General features: G+C 38.6%; 1 protein-coding gene across 1 annotated transcript; it reads left to right on the forward strand.

The window, feature by feature from the left end:
- The first annotated feature begins 484 nt into the window (after window positions 1-484).
- LOC110914184 lies at window positions 485-1,180 on the forward strand. Its single transcript, XM_022158996.1, has one exon. It carries the CDS (start codon window positions 485-487, stop codon window positions 1,178-1,180), a length of 696 nt encoding a protein of 231 aa, XP_022014688.1.
- Window positions 1,181-15,454: the final 14,274 nt, after the last annotated feature.

A 15,454-nucleotide genomic window follows, 5' to 3' on the forward strand; every position in this document is an offset into this window, starting at 1 on the left:
GATAGGTGGAGATCGAGTGCTTAGGAGATGTGTTTCAAAGGAGGATGGTTTAGACATCCTTAGACATGTGCACGAGGGTTTAACGGGAGGCCATCATGGAGCGAATGTGATGGCACAAAAGGTATTTGATAGTTGTTTTTATTGGCCAACGGTAGTTAGGGATGCCGTAGAGTTTGTTAGGACATGTGATCGTTGCCAACGTACCGGCAACATCTCATCCAAGGATGAAATGCCCCAAAATCCCATCCAAGTCTTGGAAATCTTTGACGTGTGGGGCATTGACTTCATGGGACCTTTTCCATCTTCAAGTGGAAATAGGTAAATCCTCGTGGCCATTGATTACGTTTCAAAGTGGGTCGAAGCTCAAGCTTTGCCCACCAGTGATGCCCGAGTGGTGGTGAGATTCCTCAAAAAGTTATTCACGCGTTTCGGAGTCCCTAAAGCTATCATAAGTGACCGTGGCACGCATTTTTGCAATTCCGCCATGGAAAAGGCACTTGCACGCTACGGTGTCACTCATCGTCTTTCCACCGCGTACCACCCGCAAACTAGTGGCCAAGTAGAGAATGCTAACCGAGGGGTGAAGAGAATCCTAGAGAAAACGGTAGGTAAAAGTAGAAAGAATTGGTCGGAAAAGCTTGACGACGCTTTGTGGGCTTTCCTCACCGCCTATAGGACACCGTTAGGAACAACACCCTTTATGATTGTGTATGGCAAAGCTTGCCATCTTCCGGTAGAGTTAGAGCATAGAGCTTTGTGGGCATTGAAAACCATTAATCTCAACCTTACCAAGGCCGCTAGACGGAGGTTCTTCCAAATTCACGAGTTGGAAGCATTAAGGGATGCCGCCTATGAACGATCTTGGAGTATCAAGGAAAAAACTAAGGCGTTGCATGATAGGAGGTTGCGAGGCTTGAAAGAGTTTAAGGTAGGTGATAAAGTGCTTTTGTTCAATTCGAGGTTGAAATTGATAGCAGGGAAATTGAAATCAAGATGGAGTGGACCGTATGTGGTGAGAGAAGTGTTTCCGTACGACACGGTTGAAGTATACGACGAAGTTGACAAAGGAGTATGGAAGGTAAACGGTCATAGATTGAAACATTACTTGGGAGGTCCTATTGATACCACCGAGGAGGAAGAAATTCCTCTAGAGGACCCGCCCACCTTCACCGACCAGTGAGTGCAAAAAGCTTCGTGTGTAGAGTATGTACCGTTTGTAAATTTCTTAATTTTTCGTATTTTTCGTAGTTTTTCGGTGTGTGTTTTGTGTCGTTGAGAATTTTGCAGGTTTCATCACCGCTACGGAACGGATAGAGCATGAGAAAAGAGGTCCCAGGTATGTGTCTTGGACACTTAGAAAAAATTTTGAGGGTTTTGGATGGTTTGGGAAAAGTTTAAAAATTTTTCTAAGGCATGAAACAAGTTTTTCTACGAAACATTCTGTGAAAATCGGCCCTTGGCGTGACGCCAAGGGCCTTAGCGTCACGCGAGGCCTATAGGTTCAAAATTAATTAAAAACGACCCCGCCGCGTTACGCGAGCCCCCCCCCCCCCTGGACCCACCGCGTCACGCGACGCCCCTTGGACCGAATTAAAATCGTTTCTTCATGAACCTGTTGCTGAAATGTTTCCTTTTCCCCAATTACAAACCCTAATACGCGAATTTCACTAAAATCACCATAAATCCCTTGTTTCTCCACCAAATCTCTCTGTTTTTCTTCCTAAATCACCACAATCACATTCCCTACAATCTTAACCATCATTTTCACCCGAATTCGCGCTCCATTCTTGCGTTTTTGGACAAATTCGTGCACCACAAGTTCAAGACTTCATTTTTCTTGCTAAATCCGAATCCAAGGTATGATTTCTGTGATTTCTTGCTAGTAGGTAGCTTTATTGCTTTGTTGTAATGTCGGGTCAGTCATGTCTTAGATTTAGGGTTTGTGTAGGTTCTTAAAGTTGGGATTTTTGAGCTTTTTGTCATGTTAGTGGTATGCGGGTTGTTATGTTTGGGATGTTTACATACAATGGGGTCTGCGGATGGTTCGGGTTGGTTTGCTTGAGGTTGTTTGAGATGTGTGGGATATGTTTGGCCAACTAGACAACATGTTTGAGCTTTACGGGTTTGTTTGGATATCACTAATGAATTTTTGCTAAAAAATAGGTTTTTGAACTGATTTTTGCAAATGTGATTAGTTTTCTAAACGGATTTTGTTGTCACAAACGTTGCGTTAAGGTTTAAAAAGTCAAACTCTCACGTGTTTCGCCTCAAGTGTGGGGATATTTTGGCACTTATGCTTAATTGAGGACAATTAAAGTGCCGGGAGGAGATAGTGTACATTGAGTCGTAGGTCGTTCGAGTCATTTAGTCTAGTAGTTTCTTTAGAGTAGTTTGAGTCTAGTGTCGGGTTTACTTATATGCACGTACAAGTTCACAACATTTTGCCCGTACTCAATCTCCATTCGGGTAGAATGATGTGTAACTTATGCTTTTGTAAACGGTAACCCATATTTTCGAAATTAGCCGCGAATGAAATGCTATACGGCTATTTTCATTTTCTAAAAAAAATTTAAAAATTTAAAAATTTAAAAATACCAAAAATAGCTTGTGATTACTAACAGTCTGCATTGTTTTTCTTGTCAAATCTTTCTTGTTTTGCAGAACATGTCGGGTGAAGGTTCGTCGTCAAACCCAAGAAAAAGGAAGATCAAGTATCGCGGGAACGATAGGAGGGTGTATTCCCGAATTGAGAGGTTGGTCGATCACCCGGTATTGGATTTTGAAGAGGCTACTGAAGAGAGGGTAAAGCTCAAAAAGTATGTGGTAACTCAGACATTAGAGCATCGTGTAATTGATTGGGAGTGGTTACAAGGCATGGGAGCGAGTGAGCGTGTGGCAGAATTATTGGGGCCGAGGTTGAGAGCGGCAATGGATTATTGTGATGGGCCGCAGTATACCGAACTTACAATTGAGTTTCATTGTACCTTCCGCCACAAAGAGGGTACTTTTGCTGAAAAGGATGCGGTATCGTTCTCATTGGGTAGAAATCTTTATGAAATGAATATGGCTCAGTTTGGAGTAGCTCTGGGTTTTTACACACCGGAAGAAGTGGAGACGGATGAATTTTTGAATGGGTTAAGGGGTGTGTACAATCACCCTCGGCCGAAGTGTTTGAATTCGTTGGATTTGGAAAGATTTTGGGATACAATTGCGTCTCAGCCGTTCGCTCAAACGAACCTCATCACATCGGTTCGTGATCCGATATATAGGTATATTTTGAAGGCATTGGCGACGACGGTTGTAGCGAGGAAGTCGGGCGAGAATAAAGCGAATTGGTTAGATATTTTCGCGTTGATGTGTATGGTTGAAAAGCGAAATTGGAATTTGGCAAGCTTATTTGCATGGTCGTGCAATAGGCCTCGTCGGGGAGGAAAACGGGCTGCTATGGATCTTGGGCCTTATATAGATCGGTTGGCAAGGAATATTCGGGCCCTTACAAAATACAAGCTTGAGCAGATGCATGAGGGTATGCCCACGGTTCGTTGGGATGTTGCGGATTTACGGTTGGCAGGTATTCTTACACATTCGGACCCGCCAGAGTGGAATTTCGAGGTTGGTGCTCCTCCGCAACGACAGCCGGCAGCTCGATAGAGGCGTGAGATCCCAGCGCCACAACAGCTAGTTAGACAGCCGAGGCCCGACCCGTTCACTCCGGAGGCTGCTTTTGACTACACACAGCAGAGGTTTGCTCAGATTGAAGATAGGATGCGGGTTGACCATCAGTGGACCATGCAGAGCCACCACCGACAGGACGATATGCTTAGGTACACGATGTCGGGTACGTCACTAGGTCCACAAATACTTCCACCCTTTGCGGGATTATTACCTCCACCAGTTTATGGAGGCGAGCAGCAGACACCATATGTTTATGGTCAGTATCCGGGGTATGACCAGTGGGGGGTCAAAGTGGTTATGCGTATAGTGGTCAGTTCGGTTGGCAGCAGGCTGGAGGTTCGGGGACACAGCAGATGGAGGAAGATTCAGAGGAGGAGTGATGTAGCAGACTGCAGCAGCATATATATCCTTTCATGTTTTATTTTATTTATGCTGTTTCAGTAGTTCGATATGGTTGTATCCGTAGGACATATTTTTATTTTCTGTTTGAATTTCGGATGATGCTACGGTAAACGTTTGGTAGTGGTATGTATGGTATGGTACTTATGTTTAGGTTGATGATGTGGAGCCGCTTTCCGTTCGTGTGAGAGAGAGTTTGGTATTGTTTGCTGAGCACGTTCGGTATTGGAGGGCTTATGTGGAAACGACTGGCACTTTGATAGTCTCGCATATCAGTTAAGTCGTTTTCCTTTTTCTTGTTGTTGTATTTTTATTTTATTTCGTCATCTAGTTATTTAGTTGTTCGTTAGTAGTCTAGTAGTTTTTAGGTAGTTGTCGAGTCGTGTTTTCGTTCTTGCATTAGGGACAATGCAATCTCTAAGTGTGGGGATGGGAATACATGTAAATAATCGAGTCTTTATTATTAAAAAAATACAAAAAAATTAAAAAAATTGAAAAAATCCAAAAAATTTGAAAAAATTAGAAAATGTCTTTTGAATAAAAAAGAAGTTTGCAAATTAAAGCGGAAAATGATAGAAAAGAAAAATTTTTGCTTGGGTTCGAATAATAATAATATGAGAGTTAAATAAATCGAGCTTGCGTCTAGTTAGGGATATGTGGATAGGCCCGGGTTTGGTTTTAAGTCCCTTTGAGCTAATATACCTTAATTGTCGGTCTGCTAGTGGGTTTTCGCCTGGGAGATATGGGAAACTAAAACCGCCAATAATAGTATAAGGGGCACCGTTATAAGTTAAAACCGTTAGAGTATGTGATCATGAAAAAAAATAGAATAAAAAGTGAGCTAGAAACTAAATGAAAGTAATGCATTCCTATGTAGTTTGGGTTGGGGATAGCGACTCTACAGCCGAATTGCCTCTAGGGTGTGTGAAATCGACCGTGCTAAAAAGAAAAAAAAAAGAAATAAATAAGTACCGAAACCTAAGTAATCTGTGGTTGGGGATAGCGACTCTACAGCCGGATTGCCTCTTGGCTAGGGAAAGCACCGTCTAGACTCACGAAAGAAAGAAAAAGAGATAAGCGAAAAAAAATGGAAAAATAAAAAAAATTGTGATTGTAAACTCTCTTGGTTTTGATATAAGACGGTTGGGAATTGGTCAAATGATCGTTCTTTTAGTCCTATAAGCTTGAGGCGGGAGTAGGTGGACTGTTGATTCTAGTGTGAGACCCTAGGTGGATTGACCGCACTTAAATTAAAATCACATGATAAGGGCTCAGGATTGGGTTCGGGTTTAAAGTGGACAAAGTATATTCGCAATCGCAGCTAACGCAAGCTTTGGTTTTAATTAATTATACCTATAATTTTCGACCCAGGTGAATATTTATCTCTGATTCCGTTACATAATTCTTTTTCGAGGACGAAAAAAGAGTAAGTGTAGGGATGTTTGATGTACTGAAAAGTACATATGTTTATAGTGTATATTTTGGTCAGTTTTCAGTCGTTTAGAGTCTAGTTTAGGTTAGAACTTCGATACTGCTGACGTTAAGCTTTGATTTCAGGTCCCGTAGCTTAAAGTGATGAAAAACGTGTAAAACCGAGCAGTTTGGAAGAAAACCGGGATTCGTACGCGCGTCGGAGAAGCTGGAACTCGAATTGGAATAAAAAAATAATAAAAATCAAACAAGGAGGCGGCGCGTGATGCGACACCCCCTTGGCGTCACGCGAGGGCCTGGTCTCCGGGAAAAGTGTTGTTCAAGCTAGGGTTTTGAAGATGGATTTCGGAGAAAAAACTGAACACAACTCTAATTACGAATCAAGAAACCCTAGGATGAATTTCGGAGGTGATTTTGAGTATTCTGGAGTGCTTTAGCTTGCGGGAATCAATCGGTTGAAGCTTGGATCGTGAAAGTGAAGATTGTTCGGGTTTTATCTCCCGGTGTTCTTTAATTTTGTGTTTTCGATACTTTCCGATGAATTCTTGTTTTGAAGTTGTTTTGTCTATTTTGAACATCATGTTTCTTGGCTAAACCTTAGATACTACCTAGATTTGATGATGGTTTAATTTATGTTTGGATCTTTTAACGGTTTTTATTGAATTGATTATGGATTGATCTTTGAAAGTAAAGTGTTCTAGATTTTCTGATTTGGTGCGTGTGCGTATTTACTTGTGATTGTGGATTCTTTACTGTTTCACATAGATTTTGGTGGATGTCTTTCACATAATAGATCTGTGTTGATTATTTGCATCCTTGCGGGTTCGGGTGATCTTTGGGTAAATCGGCCGATAGCCTTAGAAACAGTAATTAAAATGTAATTAGAAGTAAATATTCTGCTTAACTTATCGCTGAGAGGCTCGAGTTAGTTATTAGGTCTCGGTGCAGTATATAGCTAAATTAGATTTTGAGAGAAGTCGACTTTAGTTCCCTAATTGCATTTGTGTCTAGTAAACCAAGTCAGAACCTAGAATTGCCTTAGATTGTCGCGTTGAGAGGTAGATAGTCGTATTAGGGCACTTTTAGAGTCGTTAGAGGACTGAGAGGAAGTCTAACAGTCGGTATTCATAACAGCCTTGTAGGGTTTCCTAGGTTTCTTCCTAAGAAGGGTCGGGAAGTCTTAGCATTGAAATACCTTAAGGTTTAGTATTTTACGATACTGGCTCCATACAACAATAATACCGTTAGAAGTCCATTCATAGTTAAACTGGATTCAAGTCTAGGTAGTCCTTAATCTCATCTGAATTAAAACCCTAGTCTTCGTTCGTAATTTAGTTTAATTTCATTTTAATTGCAATTTTAGGATTTTAGTAAAAACCCCCTTTAAACACAACAATTGTTTAGTCGTGTCAGTGTCTAGTCTAAATAGAGTCGTTAACGTAATTCATTAGAGTCCTTGTGGGTTCGACATCCGGACTTACTTTTCTGTGCTAGAGTCGACCGGTTCACTTGCCGGTGAGTAGTTTAGTCAGGTTAGAGAGTCTAGATTTTTATTACTTGAGTCTTAATTTAGGGTAATTTTAGTTTATTTAGTTGAACTACTTTTTCCACATCATCAAGCATGGGTTAAAAGTCTCATACTGACAATTCCTAGCTCAAAAACATACTATGCAAGTTGCCTGTTCGAAGCTTGGAAGGTTAAATTTTTTTTGCCTTCTTGCAAAGGCTTACGGACCGTAAAGGTCCTGCCTTACGGTCCGTAAGGAGTGCCCAGCGACAGAAAGTTGGCTGTTGGCGGTTATAAACGTTTTAACCGACTTATTAAGATATTTTCTCATCCATGGGCGACCCCTAACTGTTCCTAGGCCTTAGGGGCACTTGTAAATGATCTGGGAACAATGCTAGACTTAGTTGTCATGATCACAAGGCCTCAAGAACACTATAAAAGGCCCTTCATGTTGCAACATTTGATCACACCTTTCATCTGTTTTCTTGGAGCTTCCTGGAGCATAAGAACAGTCCCCAAGCATCCCTATTAGTGCATAAGACTTCTGTAAGTATGCTTAACCTTTCCTAATTGAGTTTTACTTTGTTGTTAGCTTAGAAGTCAAACCGTCGTAATTAACGTTTGACTTAGCAATTTATCATTAATGGTTCAGTGTTTAGTTGAATCAAAGGTAGTTATAAGTTGGTAATCATGTGGGCTTTAAACCCTTAAAAGGGCACCCTCTGATTCCCGCTCTAACTAGATAAAATGTCAGGTCAAAGTTTGTATTAAAAAGTCAACAGAAGCATGATTTTCGAATTAACATGTAATTAACAATGTAGAAGACGTGTAACCTATGTTATCACTCATATAACATGATAATAAGTATAAGAACTGGTCTAGGCTTGTTTGATCCGACAATTTTCTGTTTAGACCCGGTTCGGAACCGAAAGTCGCAAAACTTTGACTTTTGCTTTTACTTCAGTTCTGACCCGATTTAGTATGTTTTAGATATGCCTTAGAGCTTCCTTAGGACCAAGTTACATAATGGTTTAACCCTCTGTAATTGGTTCATTGATTGTCCATTTCATTTGCACGTTTCCGTTAATTGCTCAATGTTGACCATAACACCCTTTTTTACCATAAAACGAGTTCTACATAATATTTTGACACAAATCTAATTGCTACTAATTTTATATAATAAATAAAGTATTTTGAACTATATAACCTGATCAGAAAACTCAGATTCCCTGTATAACCCGGAAATCGCTTAAAACGACTTTTTAAGCGTATTAAACACATAGTAAGGGTTTAAAACCATTTTTGTCATATAAGACTTATCACCAACCGAGATAACCTGTTAAAATAAGTTGTCCTACTGATGATTTCAGACCCGAATCTCAGAATTTTAATTAATCTCTTTTATAATCTTAAAAATGACCAAAATACCCCTACGGGGCTTAATATGAGATTAAACTCGTTTTGTGCATAATGGAAGATATCCTACTAATATCACAACATATCTAAAGCATATTGACTTAGGAAACCTGTATAGGACCCTTACGGTTACCCGTTACGCTAATTAAGCGTTCGGTTCGGTTTATGTAACTAGTTTGCATAAATTAGCCGAAACGGGTCAAACCTTGTCGTTTTTATCTGAAATCCAGAAGGTGTTTAGATCACCCATATTATACAAGTCTTTAAACTTGTTGGGACTAAAACACATTCTATTCCGATCTTCGCCTAATCGTGCGCTCGAACCGTATCTTTCGTTCAAACTAACCGGTCTAAGTTTAGGCTAAATTAAAGACCCGTTAGGATTCTAATAGGTTATTATCAACCTTCGTTCCAGAATAGGAGACCCGGTAAAAGCTACACGCACTTGCTTATTGCGATTTATACTTTGCAAAGGTAAATACTTTTAACTTATCTTCCCTATACGGGCTTGGGGTATGGTATATAAAATACCGCTTGGGCGGACATTGAATCTTTAATCGATTAGAGGTTAAATCATTGATATGCTCCGTTTTGAAATGTTTTGTTTGCTTAAAGTCTTTGGGGGGTTAATGACCATGTCCCTGATATCCTTGGCATCATTTTACGAAATGGCAACGACCTAAGCACGGGGTGTAGGCGTACACCCGTCAGTGCCAAAAATAAATAATGTGGTGTGTCCATTGATCTTTAACTCGGTCTACGGATCGGGCTACTTAACGCATAAGGAACATGTAATTCTTCTACAAGATTATATTCAAATAATTATCCCAAGTTATAAAGAGTTTGTGCCATGTGCATTCAAATCAATTTTTATTAAACCTTTTCAAATAAGTCAGTTGAATGTATTTACCAGTGTAAACTGACGTATTTTCCCAAAAAGGTTAAGTGCAGGTACTACGCGAACTAGGCTGGCTTTCTCCTAGCGTCCACAATAAGTCTCGCAAGCTTGGATGTCAAAGCTGTTGAACAATGTTTCCTATTTATTTTTGATTCACCTGTGGATTATTTTCAACTATTTGTGATACTTGATATTACAATTATATTCGGTTGAAATATATCTATCTTTTGCTTCCGTTGTGCATATTTAATATTGTGTTGTTTGACTGTAATGTTACCAACTACGTCACGGAATCCCCCACCAGGCCCACCGGTGAAACGTGGAAATATCGGGGTGTGACAGGTTGGTATCAGAGCCAACATTGAGTGAATTAAACACTAGCCTTTTGTGTTTAATCTTAATGACACAATTGCACATACTCGAGTCTAGACAAGAACTTAGGACGAATCCAAATTGTTGCTTTAGTTTGTCCTTTAATGTTTGTTATTTATTTCAATTGTTTAATCAGGAAATATGCCACCGAGATTCAGAAGAGGAGGAAGAGGCAAGGGGCCAATCACTGCCCCTAATGATCACGAGGCCGGGCTTTCTCACCTGCGAACTCCTTCCACTACAATGAGTGCCGAACCTCAGAGAAACAGGAGGAACCTTTTTGAGCCCGCTAGACGGTTTGTCTCACACAGTTCAACACCTTCTCACTGTCACTCTTTTGGGCCGCACTCGGAAAACGATCACGATAACCCACAACCTTCATATATACCTCTCCAGCGATCCCTTTCGCACCACTCCTTTGGCGACCCCACTCCCGTCTTTCAAGGCCGGTTCAATCTGGCAAACTATGTCCAAGAACCAGCGGGTTTTAACCCATTGGGACCAGAGGACCACTTCTCAAAAGACAATGCAATGGACATGGACAAGGACACGGATCCCGTCGATGGTGTGGCGGCGGTGGTGTTGATGGTGGATGTGTGGTGGTGGGATGGAGATGGTTTAGGTAGAAAGAGAGAAAGTTCTGGAGATTTTGGTATGAGTTATGATCTGGATATGATCTATAGAATATATATGTATTTAATTAATAATAAAATGGTTTTTTTAATTAAAAGGATAATCTGGTCATTTAACAAAAGTTAACAGAATAATTTTAACGGTGTTAGAAATTTAGACTCAAATGGTTAAAGAAAATGCTTATGGGGACTCAGGTCGTTAAACTTTTTGCTTTTGGACTCAACTAGTTAAAACCCATAAAACACAGGGACTCAAAAAGTAATTTACCCTAAAAATTATGACATTAAAGATGTCCATGAAGATATCATCATTGGAAAGCAGAAAAGAGGAAATATTTAGACGTCGTTTGTTTATCGCTATGTAATAATTGTTTTCGGTTTGGTTCGAGTCTGTGCGGGTCCTATAAACCTTTAATGGGTATTTCAGTTGATTTTGATAAATAATATAACGTTTTTTTTATCAAAATGTCCTTAGTGAAACATATATATATCGAAGAAGTTATTAAAAATAATAAACATTAAGTTATATAAAAGGGAAACAAGTAATAAAAAAAGATATAAAATACAATTAAGAATAAAATGCCAAAATCGTTCCTAAAGTTTCATATTTTTGCTTAAAAGGGTGGAAATGACAATAAAACGTTAACTTGAAGGACTTAAATGTACAAAAAAATTATTTTGGATAAAATAAGCAAAAATATCAAACCAAAGGTACGATCTTAGCATTTTACTCTTAATTAACTAAGAAATCAAGATCTTTATTTAAATTAGAAAGAGTAAACTGCCATTTTGGTCCCTGTGGTTTGGGCACTTTTGCCATTTTAGTCCAAATCTCAAAAATTTTTACATCTGGGTCCCTGTGGTTTGCATTTTGTTGCCATTTTAGTCCAAATCTCAAATTTGGTCAGATTCCTTAACTTAAACACCCGTATTTTGTCTTTATCCTCAGGGGTATTTTGGTCATTTAGATTTATTATAACTCAAATTTAATAAATAATAATGTCACTGCCATAACAACAATAATACCACTGCCAGAACAACAACAAGCACCACCACCACCACCACACCTCCACCACCACCACCACCCCCACCCCACCACCACATCATCCCCACCACCACCATCCCACTGCCGCCAACACCACCATCCCACCGCTGGCCGATCCCTTTTTTTTTGTGGTGAGGAATTCTTCACAAAATCAACACCAGTTAAAATCATAACAAAATCAACAGAAATAAACAAACAAACAACCATAACCACCACTCAACAATCAACATCAATACACATTATCCATGAAAAAAAACACTCATTCAAAACCCAAATTCTCCTAAAATTCACCATAATAATACTTACAGAATGTAGAGATAGCCTAGGGAATGAATCGAACGATCAATTCGAGTAAGACATGTCACAAACGTTGCGGCCTGTGATCGAATTACGTCCTCTGATTGTTTCAAACGGTTGTTTAAGTGACCTAAATCCTGAGAACTGCCAGATAACCCTTGGATTTCGGTCACTAGTGAATCCCTTCTCGCCGCCAAGCACCACCACCTGCCACCACCCTCTCGCACCCCTTGCAACCACCGCCCCTCTCTCTCTCTCTCTTACATCACAACACCATCACCTCCACCTCCACAACTGCAACTCAATCCGGTGAGCACCTCCACCCAAAATTCGCCCTAATCTTCCACTATTCTCCACCACCGTCGCCTTATCTGTGACAACCCTCACAAATCCAGGTATCCGTACAAATTAATTAATATTTAATTAGTGCTTAATTACTGTGTGCTTGATTACAATTATGAATAAACTGCCTTCTGTTTTCTGATACATACATACTCATGCATCATACTTTATTACTGTAACTCCATTTATTATACACAAACAATAGTGACAAACTTGATGCACAAAAGCACAGTTAGCATAGTGAGCGGATAACCCAGTAAACATGTTGACATTGCCAGCACTAGACAGACATTGTTTCTGAGGCCAGTATGAGCCAGGAATGGAATACTACACTAGTAGGGAGTGTAGGGAGGTGAGGACCATAAAACTGCGTCACTAGGTGATAGTTATGTGACCGGAAGTGCCTAAAACATACTTAAAGTGCAGAATTCTGCACTAAGCACCAAAAATTCAGCATTTAACAATGCTAGTAAAGTGCAAAAACTTGGTAAAATAGTCCTAAACATTTTCCAAAGTGTTGGAAATTTAATGTGTCACTAAAAACAATATAAAAGACACTTTAAAGCTTTATTTAGCACTTTAACGGATCAACATCCAACCGAACAACCGAACTTTACCCGGAACATAAAAATATTGCCAAACACACTGTTTTTATTTTTCTGAGCTACTTAGGGTCCCTGAACACCCTAACACCCTTTATATTAAATAACACACTAATATGCTAACTAAACACTTCAAATTCAACTAATTAGTTACTTCACCATTACAACCCAACCCCCTACCCCCCCCCCATTTCGACGGTCACAAGGGGTGGGACACCCCCTTGCATTTCCTTGATTATTTAATTGTTGTTGTTGGATATCTAGAAGACATAATATATGTTGGATAATAGTAAGATTTGGTTTATAAATAAGACTAAAGGGTCCATCACTTTCATTTCACAAACACACTTGCAAACACTTCTCTTCTTCCTTCCTTCATACCCCACGGCCGTCGCCACCACCTCACCATACTACCACCATCATCAACCTTTGTTCAAGCCATTTTCATACACTCAAAGGTGCAAGGAGTCCTACAAACAAGCTTGGTGCACTCGGAAGTTCAAGGACCGCTCTTGTTTTCTTTTATCCACCACTTTTACGCCTTGTTTCTTCCCTAGCCTTGTGCTAGTAGTAAGTGTTCTAAAACATCATCTTGTTCTTGATTTTAGTGGTTAATAGATGGTTGAATGATGAAATGATAAGAAACACTAATGAATATTATCTAAAGTCTTGAACATAAGTGTTAAAGGGTGGATAAAGAGAAGATATATGGGTAAATCATGTGAATCTTGTGGAGTTATGATTATTTGATGTTGTTTGTTAGTAGAAGTAGGATGGATCATCATCTAGACATACTAGATCATGTTCAAGAACATGAACTAGTAAGATGTAAGTGTTAGAAACATGAAGGATGATGAAACCATCCACCCATGAACTTGAAACTTGAATAAACATAATTTTTCTTGAAAAATAAGGTTACAAACTTGTAGATCTAAAGATCTACAAGTGGTTTTTTGGAAGAACCAAGCGAAAAATATTAGTTTTGCTAAAACCCGGATCTTGTAAGAACTAAAAGCACTTTTAGTAAATAAACAAGTGTGTGAACACTTGTGTAACAAGAAAATTTAACAAGGAAATATTTTTGTAAATCATGACTAGAAGTTTTGAAACTTCAAATTCGTTAAAAATAAAGTTTTCAAGAAACTAATCTTATTTTTAAAGATAACAAAACCTACTAAATGTGTTAGTGATTTACTACATATTTTTACAAAACCCTCAAGTTCATGAGTTATGATTTAGTCTTATTTTTTCAAGATTAGTGATTAAATATTGTATGTTGTTGATTGTTAAATTGGTTGATTGATTTTTCAAAAGAAAATGATATGCTAAAAACATGGACACCTCCATTTACAGAGGAAACTCTGACGAAATTTTTCTAAAAATACAACACTTAGAAATATTTTTCTAGCAAATATTTATAAATATAATTTTTAACTTGGTTTTCAAAATAAACTTCGCCATGATTTTTATTTCAAAACATACCAAGTATCGGATGTGGATTTTCGTAAATAAAACTTGATAAATATATATTTGGAATATATATTTTTAGTAAAACGTTTGTGTGATTATGTGATTATTTTGTGAACTAGATATATATTATTTTTAGGGTAAAAATAAAATAACTTGAAATATCATGAAATTACGACTCCAAAAAAATACCAACGCTCTCACAAAACAAATATTTAAGTTACACAAGTATTATCGTTACAACGCGAACTTTAAAACGTAACTTATGTATATTTCGGAAAAATACCCTTATTAGTATATTTTTGGTGAAATATTATTTTGGAAAACTTATGAAATAAAATATATATATATTGGAATTAAAACATTTTAGACAAAGTAATTAAAATATATTTTTCAAGTGAGACTTAAAAATATATTTTCCGAATTATAAGCATACATGTATTGTTACCCCCATCCTTGGGAAGGAAATACGAATATAAAATAATTAAGAAGTGTGAACACGAAATAGTTGTCTAACTATTTCCCAAGAACGTTAAACCTTAAGCCAAGGCACGACCGTCCGTCTAATAGACATTAGTACGTGTAGGTCGTCACGCAGCAGGTTGAGTTGGGATCGACTATTTCACGAGACGCACTTCTGTGAGTTCATGTCCCCCTTTTCTCTTAACTATTTTCAGTTTTATAACTTTGGGGGTGAAATACATGTTACAATTATTTAGGACATTTTTATACATGGTATGGTTAGCTTAAGGAGGGTTGGGACGTTCAGATCATGTGAGTGGTGGGTACAACGCTTAAAGCCATTAATCCTCGTTGTTAGGACCGAGGGACACAAGAGTGATAGATCTATTTGGGTGTAGCGAGCCCACACCCGTGAGGTCGGGGTGACCCATAGAGGTGACTGTGTCTTACAGCCGAGGCCCGGTACAAATTTGCTAGGTTTGAGTTTTCCTGCATCACTTCACACATACCAGTGGCTTTGCAACCTAGTGGTGATCTCTTTTCCTTAATTGCTACATACCAGGAACATTTATACATTGGGACGTACTTTAACGATTTATAAACATACTCGGTTTTACATGAACTCGCTCAACTTTTTGTTGATTTTTCAAACTGCATGTATTTCAGGAAATTAAGGGATCTGGCAAGGTATGCTATGTCGTCAAGCTGCGTAGGAGAAATGATGTCATCCGAGTTTAGGGATTGTGACTTTTTCCTGGACGAGTCATAAGTCTTAAACTATGTTTTTATTTCATGTCTTTCGTTATGTCGTTGAACATGTTTTCTTTTTGTCATGGTTGTAATTGGTTTGTTGTGTCAACTTTTTAAAACAATGTTGTCGTATTTTACTTTTAAAACTTGATGAATGAA

Source organism: Helianthus annuus, chromosome 15, assembly GCF_002127325.2.
Source record: "Helianthus annuus cultivar XRQ/B chromosome 15, HanXRQr2.0-SUNRISE, whole genome shotgun sequence".
Lineage (NCBI taxonomy): Eukaryota > Viridiplantae > Streptophyta > Magnoliopsida > Asterales > Asteraceae > Helianthus > Helianthus annuus.